General features: G+C 44.8%; 1 protein-coding gene across 4 annotated transcripts; it reads left to right on the top strand.

The window, feature by feature from the left end:
• The first annotated feature begins 5,628 nt into the window (after positions 1 to 5,628).
• LOC123136865 (uncharacterized) lies at positions 5,629 to 13,361 on the top strand. Of its 4 annotated transcripts, none has more exons than XM_044556372.1 (9): positions 5,629 to 7,685; positions 7,769 to 7,972; positions 8,424 to 8,468; positions 8,714 to 8,778; positions 10,339 to 10,457; positions 10,553 to 10,574; positions 11,123 to 11,301; positions 11,470 to 11,660; positions 12,581 to 13,361. In XM_044556372.1, exon 1 carries the CDS (start codon positions 5,659 to 5,661, stop codon positions 6,778 to 6,780), a length of 1,122 nt encoding a protein of 373 aa, XP_044412307.1. In that variant the 5' UTR covers positions 5,629 to 5,658; the 3' UTR covers positions 6,781 to 7,685; positions 7,769 to 7,972; positions 8,424 to 8,468; positions 8,714 to 8,778; positions 10,339 to 10,457; positions 10,553 to 10,574; positions 11,123 to 11,301; positions 11,470 to 11,660; positions 12,581 to 13,361. The 4 variants fall into 4 exon arrangements, with proteins under 4 accessions (XP_044412307.1, XP_044412306.1, XP_044412309.1 ...); XM_044556371.1 differs by having other exon boundaries at positions 11,118 to 11,301; XM_044556374.1 differs by lacking the exon at positions 8,714 to 8,778.
• The last annotated feature ends 1,660 nt before the right edge of the window (positions 13,362 to 15,021 follow it).

Genomic DNA, 15,021 nt, shown 5'->3' with positions numbered 1-15,021 from the left:
TCAGTTAGCAGCAGTAGCGAAGGAATCGCTCCATCGGGTTCAGTTAACAGCCATCGATCGATCGCTCGGGTTCAGTAACGCGTAGCCTGCAGTGCAATTGCTCTGGTTCAGTTAGAGGCCAATGCCTCGCTCGGGTTCAGTTAGAGCCAACGCCTCGCACACACGCGCGTACGTACGAGAGAAACGCGCATCGCTTCGCCCCCGACCTCCCACCGTAACTGGCAACTCCTCGAAATTTTCCTCCCCCTCGCTTCTACCACGGTTTTTTCCGTTATGGACGGCCCAAAGAATGTCATGCAGCTGCGTCTCCGGCCCGCCCAGGATGAAAAGCCCATTTTCTGTCATGATTTTTTGTCATAGAAGTAGGAGCCCGCCACATCTATTATGATACCGGGTTTTGTCACAATTATTGTTATAGAAGTGTCATGTGTATGACAGAAAAAAATTTCATTCGGCCCAAAATGTCACGGATGTGTCTTTTTTTGTAGTGCATTAAGCGTGCGGACCCTATGGGTTCGAGAACTATGTAGACATGACCGAGACACATCTCTGATCAATAACCAATAGCGGAACCTAGATGCTCATATTGGCTCCTACATATTCTACGAAGATCTTTATCGGCCAAACCGCATAACAACATACGTTGTTCCTTTTGTCATCGGTATGTTACTTGCCCGAGATTCGATCGTCGGTATCATCATACCTAGTTCAATCTCATTACCGGCAAGTCTCTTTACTTGTTCTGTAATGCATCATCCCGCAACTAACTCATTAGTCACACTGCTTGCAAGGCTTATAATGATGTGCATTACCGAGAGGGCCCAGATATACCTCTCCGATACACAGAGTGACAAATCATAATCTTGATCTATGCAAACTCAACAAACACCTTTGGAGACACCTGTAGAGCATCTTTATAATCACTGAGTTACGTTGTGAGGTTTAATAGCACACTAAGTGTTCCTCCGGTATTCGGGAGTTACATAATCTCATAGTTAGAGGAACATGTATAAGTCATGAAGGAAGCAGTAGCAAGAAAACTAAATGATCATTATGCTAAGCTAACAGATGGGTCTTGTCCATCACATCATTCTCTAATGATGTGATTCCATTAATCAAATGACAACACATGTCTATGGTTACGAAACTTAACCATCTTTGATTAACGAGCTTGTCAAGTAGAGGCATACTAGGGACACTCTGTTTGTTTATGTATTCACACATGTACTAAGTTTCCGGTTAATACAATTCTAGCATGAATAATAAACATTTATCATGATATAAGGAAATATAAATAACAACTTTATTATTGCCTCTAGGGCATATTTCCTTCAGCCTATATACATTATCATTGCCTTGGATATGATCATAATTATTTGCTTTTCTATCAATTGCTCAACAGTAATTTGTTTACCCACCGTATGCTATTTTCAAGAGAGAAGCCTCTAGTGAACACAATGGCCCCTGGGTCTATCTTTTACCATATATTTAAACCAAAAATACGTTGTTGCAATTTTCTTTTATTGAGTTTATTTTAATTTTGTCCGATCTATCTATCAAAAACTATACAATTTAATCTTGCCCGTAACTGTTAAGGGATTGACAACCCCTTGTTCGCATTGGGTTGCAAGTATTTGTTGTTTGTGTGCAGGTGCTGTTAATGAGTCATTGCTTGGTTCTCCTATTGGATTAATAACCTTGGTTTCATAATTGAGATAAATACTTATCTCTATCATACTGCATCATTCTCTCCTCTTCGAGGCAGTCCCAACGCAACTCACAAGTAGCAGGGATCGGCCATGGTGCTATAAGGTATTATTACCCCTGCTATTTTTGAAGCATCACCGGTTAGTGAGGCTCTCTCTTTGCATGTAGATCTTCATGCATCATAGGTTCTTATTATCCGTGACTTCCTTGAGGTGATTAATCACTAGAACTCTTGAAATAGGATCACCGGTCATGTCTCTATCTTGAAGGAGATTGTCGGGAAGAAAGCTTTGTTCCAGCTAGTCATCTTCGACCATGAGCGGTGAAGGTTAAATAGGAAGGCACATTCTTCAGCGAAATTTTCATCTTTCATGTAGACATGCCTTTCTGTTTTGCAAGGTAAGCCCTCTAGATCATTTATTCATTCCCAATCAAAGTTACATCATTTATGAGAGCATTCCAAGGGAATCTAGGGGGTTCATCGATCTAAGTACAAGATTCATATCTAATTGAAACAGATTTAGCTACCTCATGAGCTACCACATTGGCCCTCTTTTGGACATAGTTGATATGTTACCTCATCAAAAGCACCATCTTGGATCATGCAATCATGAAATATTGCTGAGCTGAAATGTAATGCCCAACATGTTGTCCTAGCCTGAACGAAGACTTTGCAATCCTTGCTATGGATAACATCACATATTGGAGACGCCCCCAGATATGATTAGTATCATACACGCAAGTGTCACTTGTTAGTAACAAGGTGGACATCACAACCAATACAATATCAAATGAATAGACGAGGACACAAGCGTTAAGTTGGCTTACAATCGCCACAACATAGGGGAAAGAACAACATAAGTATCATAAACCACCAATCTGTAACGATCATCATACAATAAGAGAGGATCCGGGTACGGATAAGATGCCAATTGCCAGAAGAGGCCCCAAATAAATAAATAAAACTTCTAGCCTGCTAATTTCAGGCTACCAATCGGTAACCCACCCTATTATCATTGTCGAAGAAGAGGAACTCCAAATAGAACAAACATCATGGTCACGTTAAAACATCACTTTACCTGTACCTGCCTTTGGTGTTGTGGGGGGTATCTGTGTGTCATTGAAACTCAGCAATAACATTACCAAGGATATCAAGACTAAAAATACTTATTTGGATATGGTTAAGTGGTGAGCTTGCGGCAAGCACTAAGCCCTTGTAAACCAACTACTCCTACGCGTACTAGAATAGGAAGAGATAAATCCTACACATAAGGGGTGCAACTAGAATGATCAATATTAACCATATATATGACTTCAGGTGGTCTGTTCCAACACACCCTCGATTTAGCTATTGTTTTCTTCATAATCCTCGTGTAATTCAAGCACACTAATAGACATTACAGCCCGCATGATAGGTTGCACATTTTCACCATTTGTTAATTGTCGTCTTTCCCACCATATGAACTATGCCATATTGAGAACTAGCTCGCGAATACTGATCTCCGGGGACAAGGACACTGCATGGACGTTTTTAGCAACTCCTCCAGCACAATGGCCCCAGCACGATCCGTACTTAAAGCCTTCTCCAGTTCATCTTTGAGTCCTAGCTCTTTCCAAATTTTCTTAGCTCGTTGACATGTAAGAAGCATATGATTTGAATCCTCAAAACCCAACAGGCACAATAGACACTGTCCAGAATCACTAGCATACCTTTTAGCCAGAATTCCTGCACATGGTATTGAATCCTTTATCACTCGCCAATTGAAATTTTTAACTTTTGGTGATACATTTGCTTTCCTGATTACATCCCAAACCTCAGGGTTTGTCGATCCACCGACAGCCTCCACGTAAACAATGTTATTTATGAACTTATGAGACCACTCTCCATAGTACACTGATTCAATACAAAAATTCCTTTTTTTAAGTTAAGCCATGCCACAAAATCTTCCCGATTATCCGCTAAGGGGATTGACAATATTTCTGGAGTTTCAATTGGCCAAAATTTACACCTCACTAGCTCCTCGTCCCACTCACTTGAAATTGGTTTATTAAATCATTAAATTTGTGCACCAAATTAACACCTTGGAGTAACAACATGATGATCATGATGATTCGGTATCCAACTACCACACCAAATATCAATTTGAGTTCCATCACCTGCTCACGATACATACCCCCTCTTAAAAGCTTATAACTGTGACATGATACTTTGCTAGGTAAATGATGCGCCGCTCTTCATTTTTTGCTGTCAATAAATTTCTGTCTGGATTTGCTCTAAGAACAGTAGCACAAAGGGAACCTGGGTACTCCATTAGCATCCAACAGTGTTTAGCCAACATAGCCAAGTTAAAGCAGTGAAGCTCCCTAAAGCCCATTCCACCACTCAGTTTTGGCAAGCAAAGTTTTCACCATGGCATCCAGTGCATCCTCTCTTATCTTGTTCATTACCCCCACCAATACCCCGCAATATCATTAGAGATTCCTTTGAGTTTTTTTAGGAATTTTGAATACCGTCATTGCAAAGATGGCATAGCATGAGCAATTGATTTATAAGAGTCCCCTTCCACCCATAAGACAAGAACTTCTCCTTCAATCCCTGAATAATGACACATACCTTGTCAACCATATATTGAGAACACTCAGCCTTATCAGCTCCCACCATGGTTGGAAGACTAATATATTTTTCATTAAGCAATTTTGTCATTATATTCAGGATTTGGCACACTTCCGCTTTTGCATTTACCTCAGTATTTGGACTAAAATAAATGTTGCATTTTGGATCACTCACCATCCGGCCTGAACTCAAATAGCAAGTATCTAGAATATGTTTCGGAGTGAGCGCATTTTTACGATCTACGGTCATAACAATAAGCGAGTAGTTAGCAAATAACAAGTGAGACACTGGAATCGCATCTCTGCAAACCTTAACCTCCTTCAAGTCTCCTCTTCTTTCTACACATAAAAGCATTTGTGACAATCCCTCCCCACACGAGAGAAACAAATATGGCGCTATCTCAAACCTCTCTTAGGTGATAGTATCGACTTCTGATTCATTAAATCTTATCTTATACTTTATCGAAGTTATGCAAGCCATCATCATATTGACCCATCTCGGGGCAAATCCCAGTTTCAGCTCATTTGTTCCAAGAAATTTCAATCGACATGATCATACGCCTTATGCATATCAAGCTTTACTGCACACAAATCTTTCTTCCCTCTTTTCTTCCTTTTTATTGAATGAACTGCAACAATTCGGTGTTGAGGCTCATCTGCACCCGGTCAGAGAATAATTCAAAAAAAATTCAAAAAAGTTCATTTTTTTTGCATGGTAGATAATTTATTGCGTGAGCTCCGCTCCAATTTTCAGATCATTTGGACACCTGAGTAGCTCTCAGCAAAAAAAGACAAATCGGATCAGAACAGTACATGAACAGTACACTATTTTACAGACCCTAAATTTGTCTTTTTACCGAGACTGATCAAATGTCCAAATGTTCTAAAAATTAAAGCGGACCTCATGCATCAAATTAGCTACTATGAAATTGTTATTTGGAATTTTTTAAACTTTTCTAATATTTGTTATGATTTTTTTCATCAGCGTGGGCGCAGATGAGTGTGTGGTCAGAAATGGATATTCGGAAATGTCTTGCTTTCGAGGCCTACGGACCCCTCTTCTTGATCAATCAAACTCTTCCCTTGTCTAGAAAAAAAAACTCTTCCGTTCCTTAAAAAAAAACAAGCAACTCGTGCATGAAACGGAATCTAGCTCGTGTGCGTAGGTGCATGATCCGTGTCCGTGGCGTGGTTGGTACGCATGTACGTGTCCTAATTCCAGTGGTGTTCGGTGAGACCGTGAACATGTACAGTGCATTATATATGCAAAAAAGTAAGAGAGGGTCCGAAGCGAAACGTTCACACGTATACTCCACTAGCCAGTCCGGCCTTGATTGGATGGAAAACTCGAGCAACCACAGGGGCTCGCGGGGCTCCGGGCTTCCTTGCGATCTGGCCAGGTGCATTGGCGACCGCCTCGACGTGCTAGGGCGCATATGCTTCCGCGCCGTGTGCCGGTCATGGAGGGCAGCGCTCCCCGCCGGCCGCGTGACGTCCATTCCGTCCCCTTTAGTCGTCATCCCTGCTACAATACCGTGCCGCTCCTTGCCCCTGCGATCCATCGTCGACTCATGCAGCGGCACCACCACCACCTCCAACCCCTTAACACTCCACGCCGTCGGCTCGGGGCTGCGCTGCGTTGGCTCCAGCGGCGGGTGGGTCGCCGTCGCCGACTCCGATTCGGTTGTACGGCTGGTAAACGGCCTGACGCTACAGGTGGCGGCATGCTTGCCGCCGCTCCCGCGCAACACGGAGGTCCGGCGCCTGCAAGGCCTCGGCTTGGTCGACCCCTACTTCGCGTCCCAAGCTCCAGACGACTTCGACGACATGCTCCTCGGCCGTGAGCACACCATCCACAAGGTGGCGTTCTCGGTCAGGCCGCCGCGCGCGCGCGGGAGCAGCTACGCCCACAGCGCCGCGGCCCTCCACCGCGCACCTCGGCAGAGGCAGGGGCTGGCCTTGACATTCACCAGGGCCGGGTGGGACCGGTGGGAATGGCAGGAACCAGGCTTCTTCCCTGCCGGCGAGGACGAGCACTTCGACATCGCCTGCTGCCAACGATCCGGCGTGTACTACGTGCTGACGCCCGACTGGGTGTGGGTCCTGGACATGAGCGCGCCCGTCCCCACGCTGGAGCCCTTAGTGAGAATGAGCTGCGGCATGTCCCTCTGCAAGGTCACCTTCGGGGAACGTAGGCACGTCGTCATCTTGTCCGACGACGACGACGGCGGCGGGGCGCTCTCGCAGATGTATATGGTGATAATCCAGGAAATGCAGCAGCGGCGCGTCATTGTGCAAAGGTATACGGCCGGGGAGCCGTGGACCGTGGTCTCCGACCTGGGCGGCCGCGCCCTGCTCATCGCCAATCGCGCGCAGTCGGTGTCGGTACTCGGTGCTGCCTACGGCGTCGTCCCCGCCGTGGTTGAAGCGCGACTGCGTCTACTGGATGACCAGCGATGAGTACGGGTACGATAGCTGGGAACCCGAACAGGGGATGGTTCCCGTGTGGCGTTTCCACGTGCGAACAAATACCACGGACAGATTCGTACGGTCAAATCAAGAACAAGCTGGAGCTGACTACCGGGTGCTGGATTGGCACAACTCCCTTTGGCTTATGCCTTCGTTGACATGATGGATTATTTTACATTTATTACGATCTTTTTGTACTCCCTCTGTTTCCGAAATAATTGTCGCCGGAGATAACCAGTTCATTTTTCATCACGTTGTAATATTTCTCTGCTTTCCTCTTTTGCCCCTCGCACTCGCTCTCTCCCCGACAGGCCACCGGCTACCACTCGCCTCCTCCCCACCCCAGATTCGTCGACCTCACCCCGCCTACCGCCAGCTCCGACAACCCCCACCTTGGCGCTCATCCACGAGCTGGAGCAGCTGGATGAGGACGACCCATCGAGACCGCCTCTTCCTCCGGCGACCACGCCACCCAGCGCCACCAGGACGCCGCCGCACCACCACCGAGCTTCCAGCTCTCCCCGTCCCAATCGCCTCTTCCTCCGGCGACCACGCCACCCAGCGCCACCAGGACGCCGCCGCACCACCACCGAGCTTCCAGCTCTCCCCGTCCTAATCCCCTCCTCCGGCCGGCCGCTCCTCCCTCTCGTCGGTCAAAGGTGACATTTTTAGCAGCCGGGGTGCTCGATTCGTGGCGGCGGTGCTCGATTCGTGGGCGGCGGTGCTCGATCCGTGGGCGGCGTTGCTCAATCCGTGCTGGAGCAGCGGGAGGAGGAGGCCAGGGTGGAGATCGTGGTGCGGGAGGGGGAGCTCGGCGAGACGGTGGCGGCGGCGGTGGGGCAGCTCCGGTCGTCCACGCTCCTCGTCAGCCTCCACGACAAGAGCTTCCTCTACAGGTAACTGAATAAATTCAGCTATCTGAACTCGCTCGGAGCTGCCAGGCTATGAATTTGCTTCTGTTCTCGTGACTTTTTGTCAGACCGCCGAGCCCGTACGCCGGTGTGAGCTGCCTGGGCTGCCGGGCGCTCGCCGTCCGGCAGTAGACCACGGCGCGACACGGGGGCGGTGGAGGCCGAGCTCACCCAGCTCGAGACCATACGGTGGCAGTAGGAGACTGAGCACCATGTGGTGTGGGCGCCGGTTCAAAATCACTAGCGAGTCCTACTTCAACTGCAATGCAATGGTGAGCCTCACTTGCCATCCTCCCTCTCTTTTTCTTTTGTGAGAACTGCATTTCAGTTTGGAGTTTGCTCTGCTGTGTGTGAGCGAGAGGTACCATGGTGGCCAGCTTTAAGCTGTCCTGTGATTTTGTTTCCACCTAAATCGGCTATATGAACACTTCCTTGTTGTTTGTATACACCGTCGAGTCAAATTGCCTAGCTTGTTTAAATATGTGCAAGACTAGTATGGTCAGGAAATTGGTACTCCAGGATAATAATCCAGTTAGTTTCATCTTCTCTTCATGTTAATTTACACGAGAGGACCCCTGTTGCTGCAATTGATCAATCCAATGACAAAAATAAACTTACTTTTGGTTTGCTTGTCTGAAATGAAATGAAGTAAACTAAAGTGCAGCCCATCTTCACCTTTCCTTGCTTCCTTGTATCTCATTTCATTTGGTTTGCTTGTGTCAGGGAAAAGAAGCAAGGAGTACAAGGAACACACACTATGTCAACAGAGTAAGTGATCCCATATTCCCGTTGGATTGAGATACCTCTTTTTCCCCCATTATTACAAGCATGTGGACATTGTTCTCACAAAATCACATGGCAAAATGTTGCCACCTTGCCCTAGATGGCTCTATAAGTATACTCCCTAGGTGTAATCATGACAAGACTATTCTGTCATTCACACCTGTCACAATTTTCATTCTTATTTACTGTCAAGATTGTTGTCTTTCCTTACTGTTCGCTTCATTCATCAGGATACACAATTTGCAATTGGACAAATGGTGTACTCCAGTAATTTCTTCTGATGACAATTGTGAGGGTAATGATCTCGTTTGATTGAATGTCTCCTGATCTTAATGATTGAATTAATAGTCACAAGGTTCAAGATTAATTTTCAGTGACCAAGAAATAGCCGTATAAATTTACTTATGGTTTCACACATGCTCATGAACAAAATTTAGCAAACTGGGCCGACGACAGTCAGGTCATGCGCAATGATCAGCTTTCCGTTTTCATCCTCACTCTGACTAACAAACACTCATATGCATACAACTGTCTAAAAGAAACCAAGGGGGCTGTTACAAAGAAACACCAAGAAAGATGCAGTTACTTTTGCACAGTAACATCAATAGCAAGTGTACTCCTGCTTGCTCTTCTCTGAACAATGATCCACTGTTTTCAGTACTCCTTCAAGTAAACTAAATGAATCTTTTGCATTAGTTAACTCTAAATGAAACCTTTTCAGTTAATTTTAATTAACTGAAACTTGTTCTTTAATTAGAACTAAATTATTTTTTAGTAAATGAAATTTTGAGCTAGCTAAAACTAAATGAATTGCAGCAGGAGTACCCTCCTTCTCTTGACTTCTCTTCTCTTTTCAGCAAGTGCAACAACAATATGAGTAGTTCTTGGAGTAGTTTAGTTTAGTGTTTAGTGTAGGACTTGCAAGTACTCCTTGCTTGTAGGAGTGGCAGCACTACTTTCCTTGTTCTCTTCTCTAAATTCACTCATCTCTACTTTCCTTGTACTCCTTGCTTGAATACACAGTAGTTTTACAGCAGCAGTAGTTTAGTGTAGGACAGCAGTAGTTTAGTGTAAGTTTCAGTTCATTAACTGAATTTTTTCAGTTACTTAACTGAAACTTTTGTTTCAGTTACAGTAGAACTTCTCTTCTCTCTTCTTCTCTCTTCTCCTTCGCTTCTTGCATCTGTAGTTTAGTGTAGGGTTTATTGGAGTACTTCCCTTGTGCCCTCCATACTCCTCTGCTCTCCCACTCCTTTCCTCTCCTACTACTTTGCTTGTTCTCTTCTTCTCTAAATTCACTCATCTTCTCTCCTACTACTCTCTTCTCTTCTCTTTCATTTAAATGGAGTACTCCACACAAGCAAATGAAACTTTTGAATTACACATACACGTCTCACAAAATGGAGAAAAAATATATGGAGTAAAAATGATCACAAAATGGAGTTACACATACAAGTCTCACAAAATGGAGTATTACACATATGGAGTAATTTCACATGGGATGCACTCCGCACAAGTCTCATCTCAAGGAACTACACATACTCCACATCTGAACAAGCCTCATGTCAAGCATCTGAACAAGCCTCATGTGCATTAAAATTGAAGTAGAAGTAGAAGTAGAAGATGTTAAAATTCAGCAAAGTGCTTTCAAAAGCACTTAACTAATTTTTTATGCACCTATGTGCATTAAAATTCAGCAAAGTGCTTTTGAAATCACTTAACTGAATTTTTATGCAAAGTGCTTTCAAAAGCACTTAACTGACAACAACAATAACAACAAGTGGTTTTTGTTTGCTTGTTGTATGTCTATGTTGATGAGATGTTGAGATTTTATGTCTATGTTTTTTTGGCTTAGGATCTCCTCAAAGGAAAGGAAGATGGCTGTACTCACACCAGTACACCAGTGCTCTACACTACTGCTTGCTGCATCACAGCTCTCACACACAATGCCAGAAGATACAAAGTTAAAAAAAGGTACTCCGGGATAATAATCCAGTAAGTTTCTTCTAGTGTTGATCTTGCTTTGTTATTTTTCCGCTGATTTGTCAATCTTGCTTTTGTTTTCACAGGTGGACAGATGGACCTGTTCAAGTAAGTTTTCTTGGCCCTTGCCTAGCCTAGCCTAGCCTAGCTGCAGGAAAGGAAGGGGGCGATGGAGGTGGTGGCGGAGGCCTAGCCTAGCCCTCTCCACTGTGATGTGCTGTAGCTACACTTGATTTGAATTCTTTATCTAATTCTTGCCGGTCCAAGCAATCAAGATCATCATAGTCAATAACGGAGATGGTCCAACAACTATGTTTCTGAGTGAGCAGGCACAAAGGATGCCCAGCTATGTTTATCTGTTGACCACTGTATTAAAACCTGTAGGATATGTAGCCTCAAATGTTATGACCAAGACCAACTAACAAAAGCCTGAAACTGAATCTTGATACTCCTGCTACGTATACAATCAAGCCGAGAAAATAAATGTGTTGTCCATATGACATTTCACTATTTTATTTCAGTTTCAGAAATACACATTGATGGACTATGTCTAGTGTTTTTGTTTACTGAATTTCGTTTTGCTGTTTTACTGTGTCTCTCATTCTCTTTACCGTGCCTAATTGGACATGCTTACTCTTGATTATGCTCCAGTTTAGGTCTCGGTTGGTACTGCAGCAGCCTTGCCGGTCCAAGCAATCAAGATCATCAGCAAGTCAATAACGGAGACGGTCGAGCACTATCATCACACTGAACCTGCAACACCAGTGAGATGACTGAAGATTGGGTTGTGGTTGGAGTGACAGGAGAAGCAAATCACTTGACCAGTTGAATCCTTGTGAGTGCAACCCTATATTTCATTCCCACTTTGTTGTTGGCAAAGTGATTTGTCACTGTATGATCATCTGTTTCTTCAGTGCAACATTCTTCAAAGTATGCCATGAAAACTTCCAAAAGAAAAAAAGTATGCCATGAGAATTTGGTTATCTGATTTTTTCTTCTGCAGGGGTGTACAAGACGGCCGAGCTGTGGCAGGTGAAGGAGCCGCTGCCGCTGCTCGCGCCGAAGAAGCGCAACTGCTCCATGGTGTTCACCCTCAAGGAGATGGAGGAGGCCACCAGCATGTTCAGCGACAAGAACCTCATCGGCAAGGGTGGCTTCGGCCGGGTTTACAGGGGCGTGCTCAAAGATGGGCAGGTACGTTCAACTTCAGATGATGTTGTTGTTTTGTCTCTTGGTACAGTTTTCAGATTACTGAGTATGGGCAGAGTCTGAACACTTCAAAAGCAAATACGTCCCTTAATTTTAGAAGATTGTGGTGTTTTTGTCATTTAGCTTTATGTGTGTTTTCCAGATTATATTAGTGTTAGCACCAATGATTCTGTTTGGAAGAGAACTTCCTCTTTGGTTTGATACACATACATTATTTAACTGTGATTTAGAGTTATGATTATTTGATGTGGCGAACATAGAATCCTGCCTGCGCATTTTGTAGCAAGACTCCTGTGATTATTTTGTACCCTGAATTCAAGTAAATTAAGTTGCCTGTACCAAGTTGAGTATTTAGTTCGATGAGTAATTTTCTGTCCGGAGATGGTGAGCAGAGCATAAAAATGATTGCTTATCTGTATACTGCTGCGTCCCTTAATTTTCTGTACCAAGTTGAGTATTTAGTTCGATGAGTAATGTTCATGGTACCCCTTTTGTGCCAATGAAAGATCTTCCTGTCAGAGAGGGCTTAAGGATCTTCCTGTCAGAGGAGTACATTTGTTTGACAGGAGTATTTCAAGATCAGTACATTATTTTTATTTGACAGGAGGGCTTAAGGACCTACAGTATCATGGTGATTTCATATCAAAATTGAGGAGTACTCCTGTTCATTTGGAGAACTCAAACAACAATTGATATCCATCAAAATTGGGATCAACAGTAGCATGGGGCCTTATCATTCTGGTTTTTGGATGACTTAGTTAATCAAATTCCTCAATTGAGGAACACCTGAACTTGTCATTCCGGTCTTGGGATCAACAGTAGCATATGGACTTATTATTCTGGTTTTTGGATGATTTAGTTAATCAAATTGACATCAATTGACCTGTTTTTTGGATCAATTGCAGATTCTCTTGATTGGAGTGGAGAGGAGCAGAGACGAGAGGAGCAACAGAAGTGGACAGCGCAGCGGCTGACCTTGAGCTCTTGATTGGAGTGGGGGGAGGCGGCCGACGAAGGATCCGTGGCCAGCAGCGAAGGATCCGAAGTTGTGGCGGAGCAGGCAGCCGGCAGGAGGGGCGGCCGGCGAGGGAGCTGCGGATCTTGGCGCGGAAGGGCGGCCGATGAGGGAGCTGCTGACCACGGCGGGGAAGGGCGGCCGGCCGGCGAGGGAGCTGCGGACCGCGGCGGGAAGGACACCGAAGATGCGGGCGACGGAGGAGCCCGGCGAAAGGGAGCAGCGACGGCGGAGAAGCCTGGCAAAGTGGAGGAGCAACGACGGAGGAAGACGCTCAAATCGGGGGTAGTATTGTACTTTCACACTATTTCACCTGGTCAGAATGATGCCCCCAATGACAATTATTTCGGAACGGAGGGAGTAATTCGTAGTTGCATGAGAATTTCATTGTTCTTGATCGGCGTCGAGACTTTTGATCTCAGGTTGAGCCTCAACACTCTTGTAACTAGGATGGCAGTTTTGCCCATTGATATGGGTACCGTGGGAATCCTACCCGAAAACAGCAGGCATGGGCAAGAGTTAGCAGTATTTTATAGATGAAAAATATATTTATATCAATATGTAATAGGTATTCTTACCCGCAAAATATATGGGTAGGACATGGGTATGAATTTACGTTCATGGATAACCCAATGAATACCCAGAAAAAGTTAATAAATGAAAATAACCCATATGACATGTGTGGTCGACATTCAACCCCCATGGTGTACCAATATATCCCTTATTCCCTAAACCAACAATAGCTCATAGGACTACAACCACCAACTAGCCACTCCTACATCCTATGCGACTCCTTCAAATGAGGAAATATCGACTCATCATCACGGAACTCTTGTCCAACTAGCCATCCTGAGTTCCCACCACCGCCTCCAAATGTGTCGGGATTCCACCAACTGCTACTTGTACACCCTTGCCACCTTCTAGCCCACCCACTGTAGGAGCCCTTTTCAGTGCTACACTGCTCGCCTCTCACCACTTAAATTATAGACTCATTTCACTAAAAAAAATTAAATGTGAATCTATATATTGTACCCACTAGGTACCAATTGGGTATAGGATACACGATGGGTATGGGCATGAGTATCAATTTATACCTATGGGTATTGAAGTGGATGAGTATAGAAAGTTTCTATGGGTATGGGATTGGGTAGAAGGGGGTTGTACCCACCCATACCCTACCCATTGCCATCCTTACTTGTAACTTGAGAAGAAACAATACTACATCTTTCTTACAAGTTATAAGATCCGGTGCTTGTCACTACTAGAATCGCACCCTACGTCGAGTGCCTGGAACACTCAGCAAAGGGTCTAAAACCCTCCGCAAAGTGTTTGCTAAGAGTTGCACTCAGCAAAGGCCACCTGGCGTACACCACTCAGGCAAACATAAATTTTCCGAGAGTCAAAAAGTGCCTCTCGGCAAAATAAAGTAACTCACGAACGCCAGACGGATACAGAGGTTGCCACGTGGTGTCACTTTGCCGAGAGCCACGTGTACAACTCCTGACAGGTGGGTCCCGTAGCAAACTCCGAGTGCCTTCTTTGCCGAGAGTTGCCCTCGGCAAGCATAGCCAATAGGAAAAGCCGCGTGTCCGGCACCTGACAGGTGGATCCCGCAGAATAGGCTGAGCGCCATCTTTGACGAGAGCCACCCTCAGCAAAGTAAGCCAATAGGAAAAAGCCACATGTCGACCACCTGACAGCCTGGTTCCGCAACATACGTCGAGAGCTTTCTTTGTTGAGTCACGCACGACAAAGCCAACCATTAGGAAACAGACACATGGCTACCACCTGACAGCCAAGTCTGTAGTTTGCCGAATACATGCTTGCAATAGGCTCAACTCTCACGTGACCAATCTTTGGATAAATCCTTGAATAGCACCTTGGTCAACACATATTCTTCTTCTAATAACCTTGAAACCAACAAATGGTTTTCAAGCAATACCTATGGACAAACCCTTCAAATATAACTCAAGACAACCATTAGTCCATAGAGATTGTCATCAATTACCAAAACCAAACATGAGGGCACCACATGTTCTTTCACATGTGAACGTCAACTACATAATATTTCACCATACTTGGGCCTAAGGGAAGGCATTGTGGAGTAATAAGTAGATGATGGGTTGCTAGAGTGACAGAAGTTTAAACCCTAGTTTATGTGTTATTCCGTAAGAGGCTAATTTGGATCCATATGTTTCATGCTATTGTTAGATTTATCTTAATTCTTCTTTTGTAGTTGCGGATGCTTGCGAGATGGGGTAATCATAAGTAGTAGGCTTGTTCAAGTAAGAACAACACCCAAGCACCGGTCCACCCACATATCAAATTATC

Source organism: Triticum aestivum, chromosome 6B, assembly GCF_018294505.1.
Source record: "Triticum aestivum cultivar Chinese Spring chromosome 6B, IWGSC CS RefSeq v2.1, whole genome shotgun sequence".
NCBI classification, from domain to species: Eukaryota; Viridiplantae; Streptophyta; class Magnoliopsida; order Poales; family Poaceae; genus Triticum; species Triticum aestivum.
This window is presented reverse-complemented; position numbering and strand designations above follow the sequence as displayed.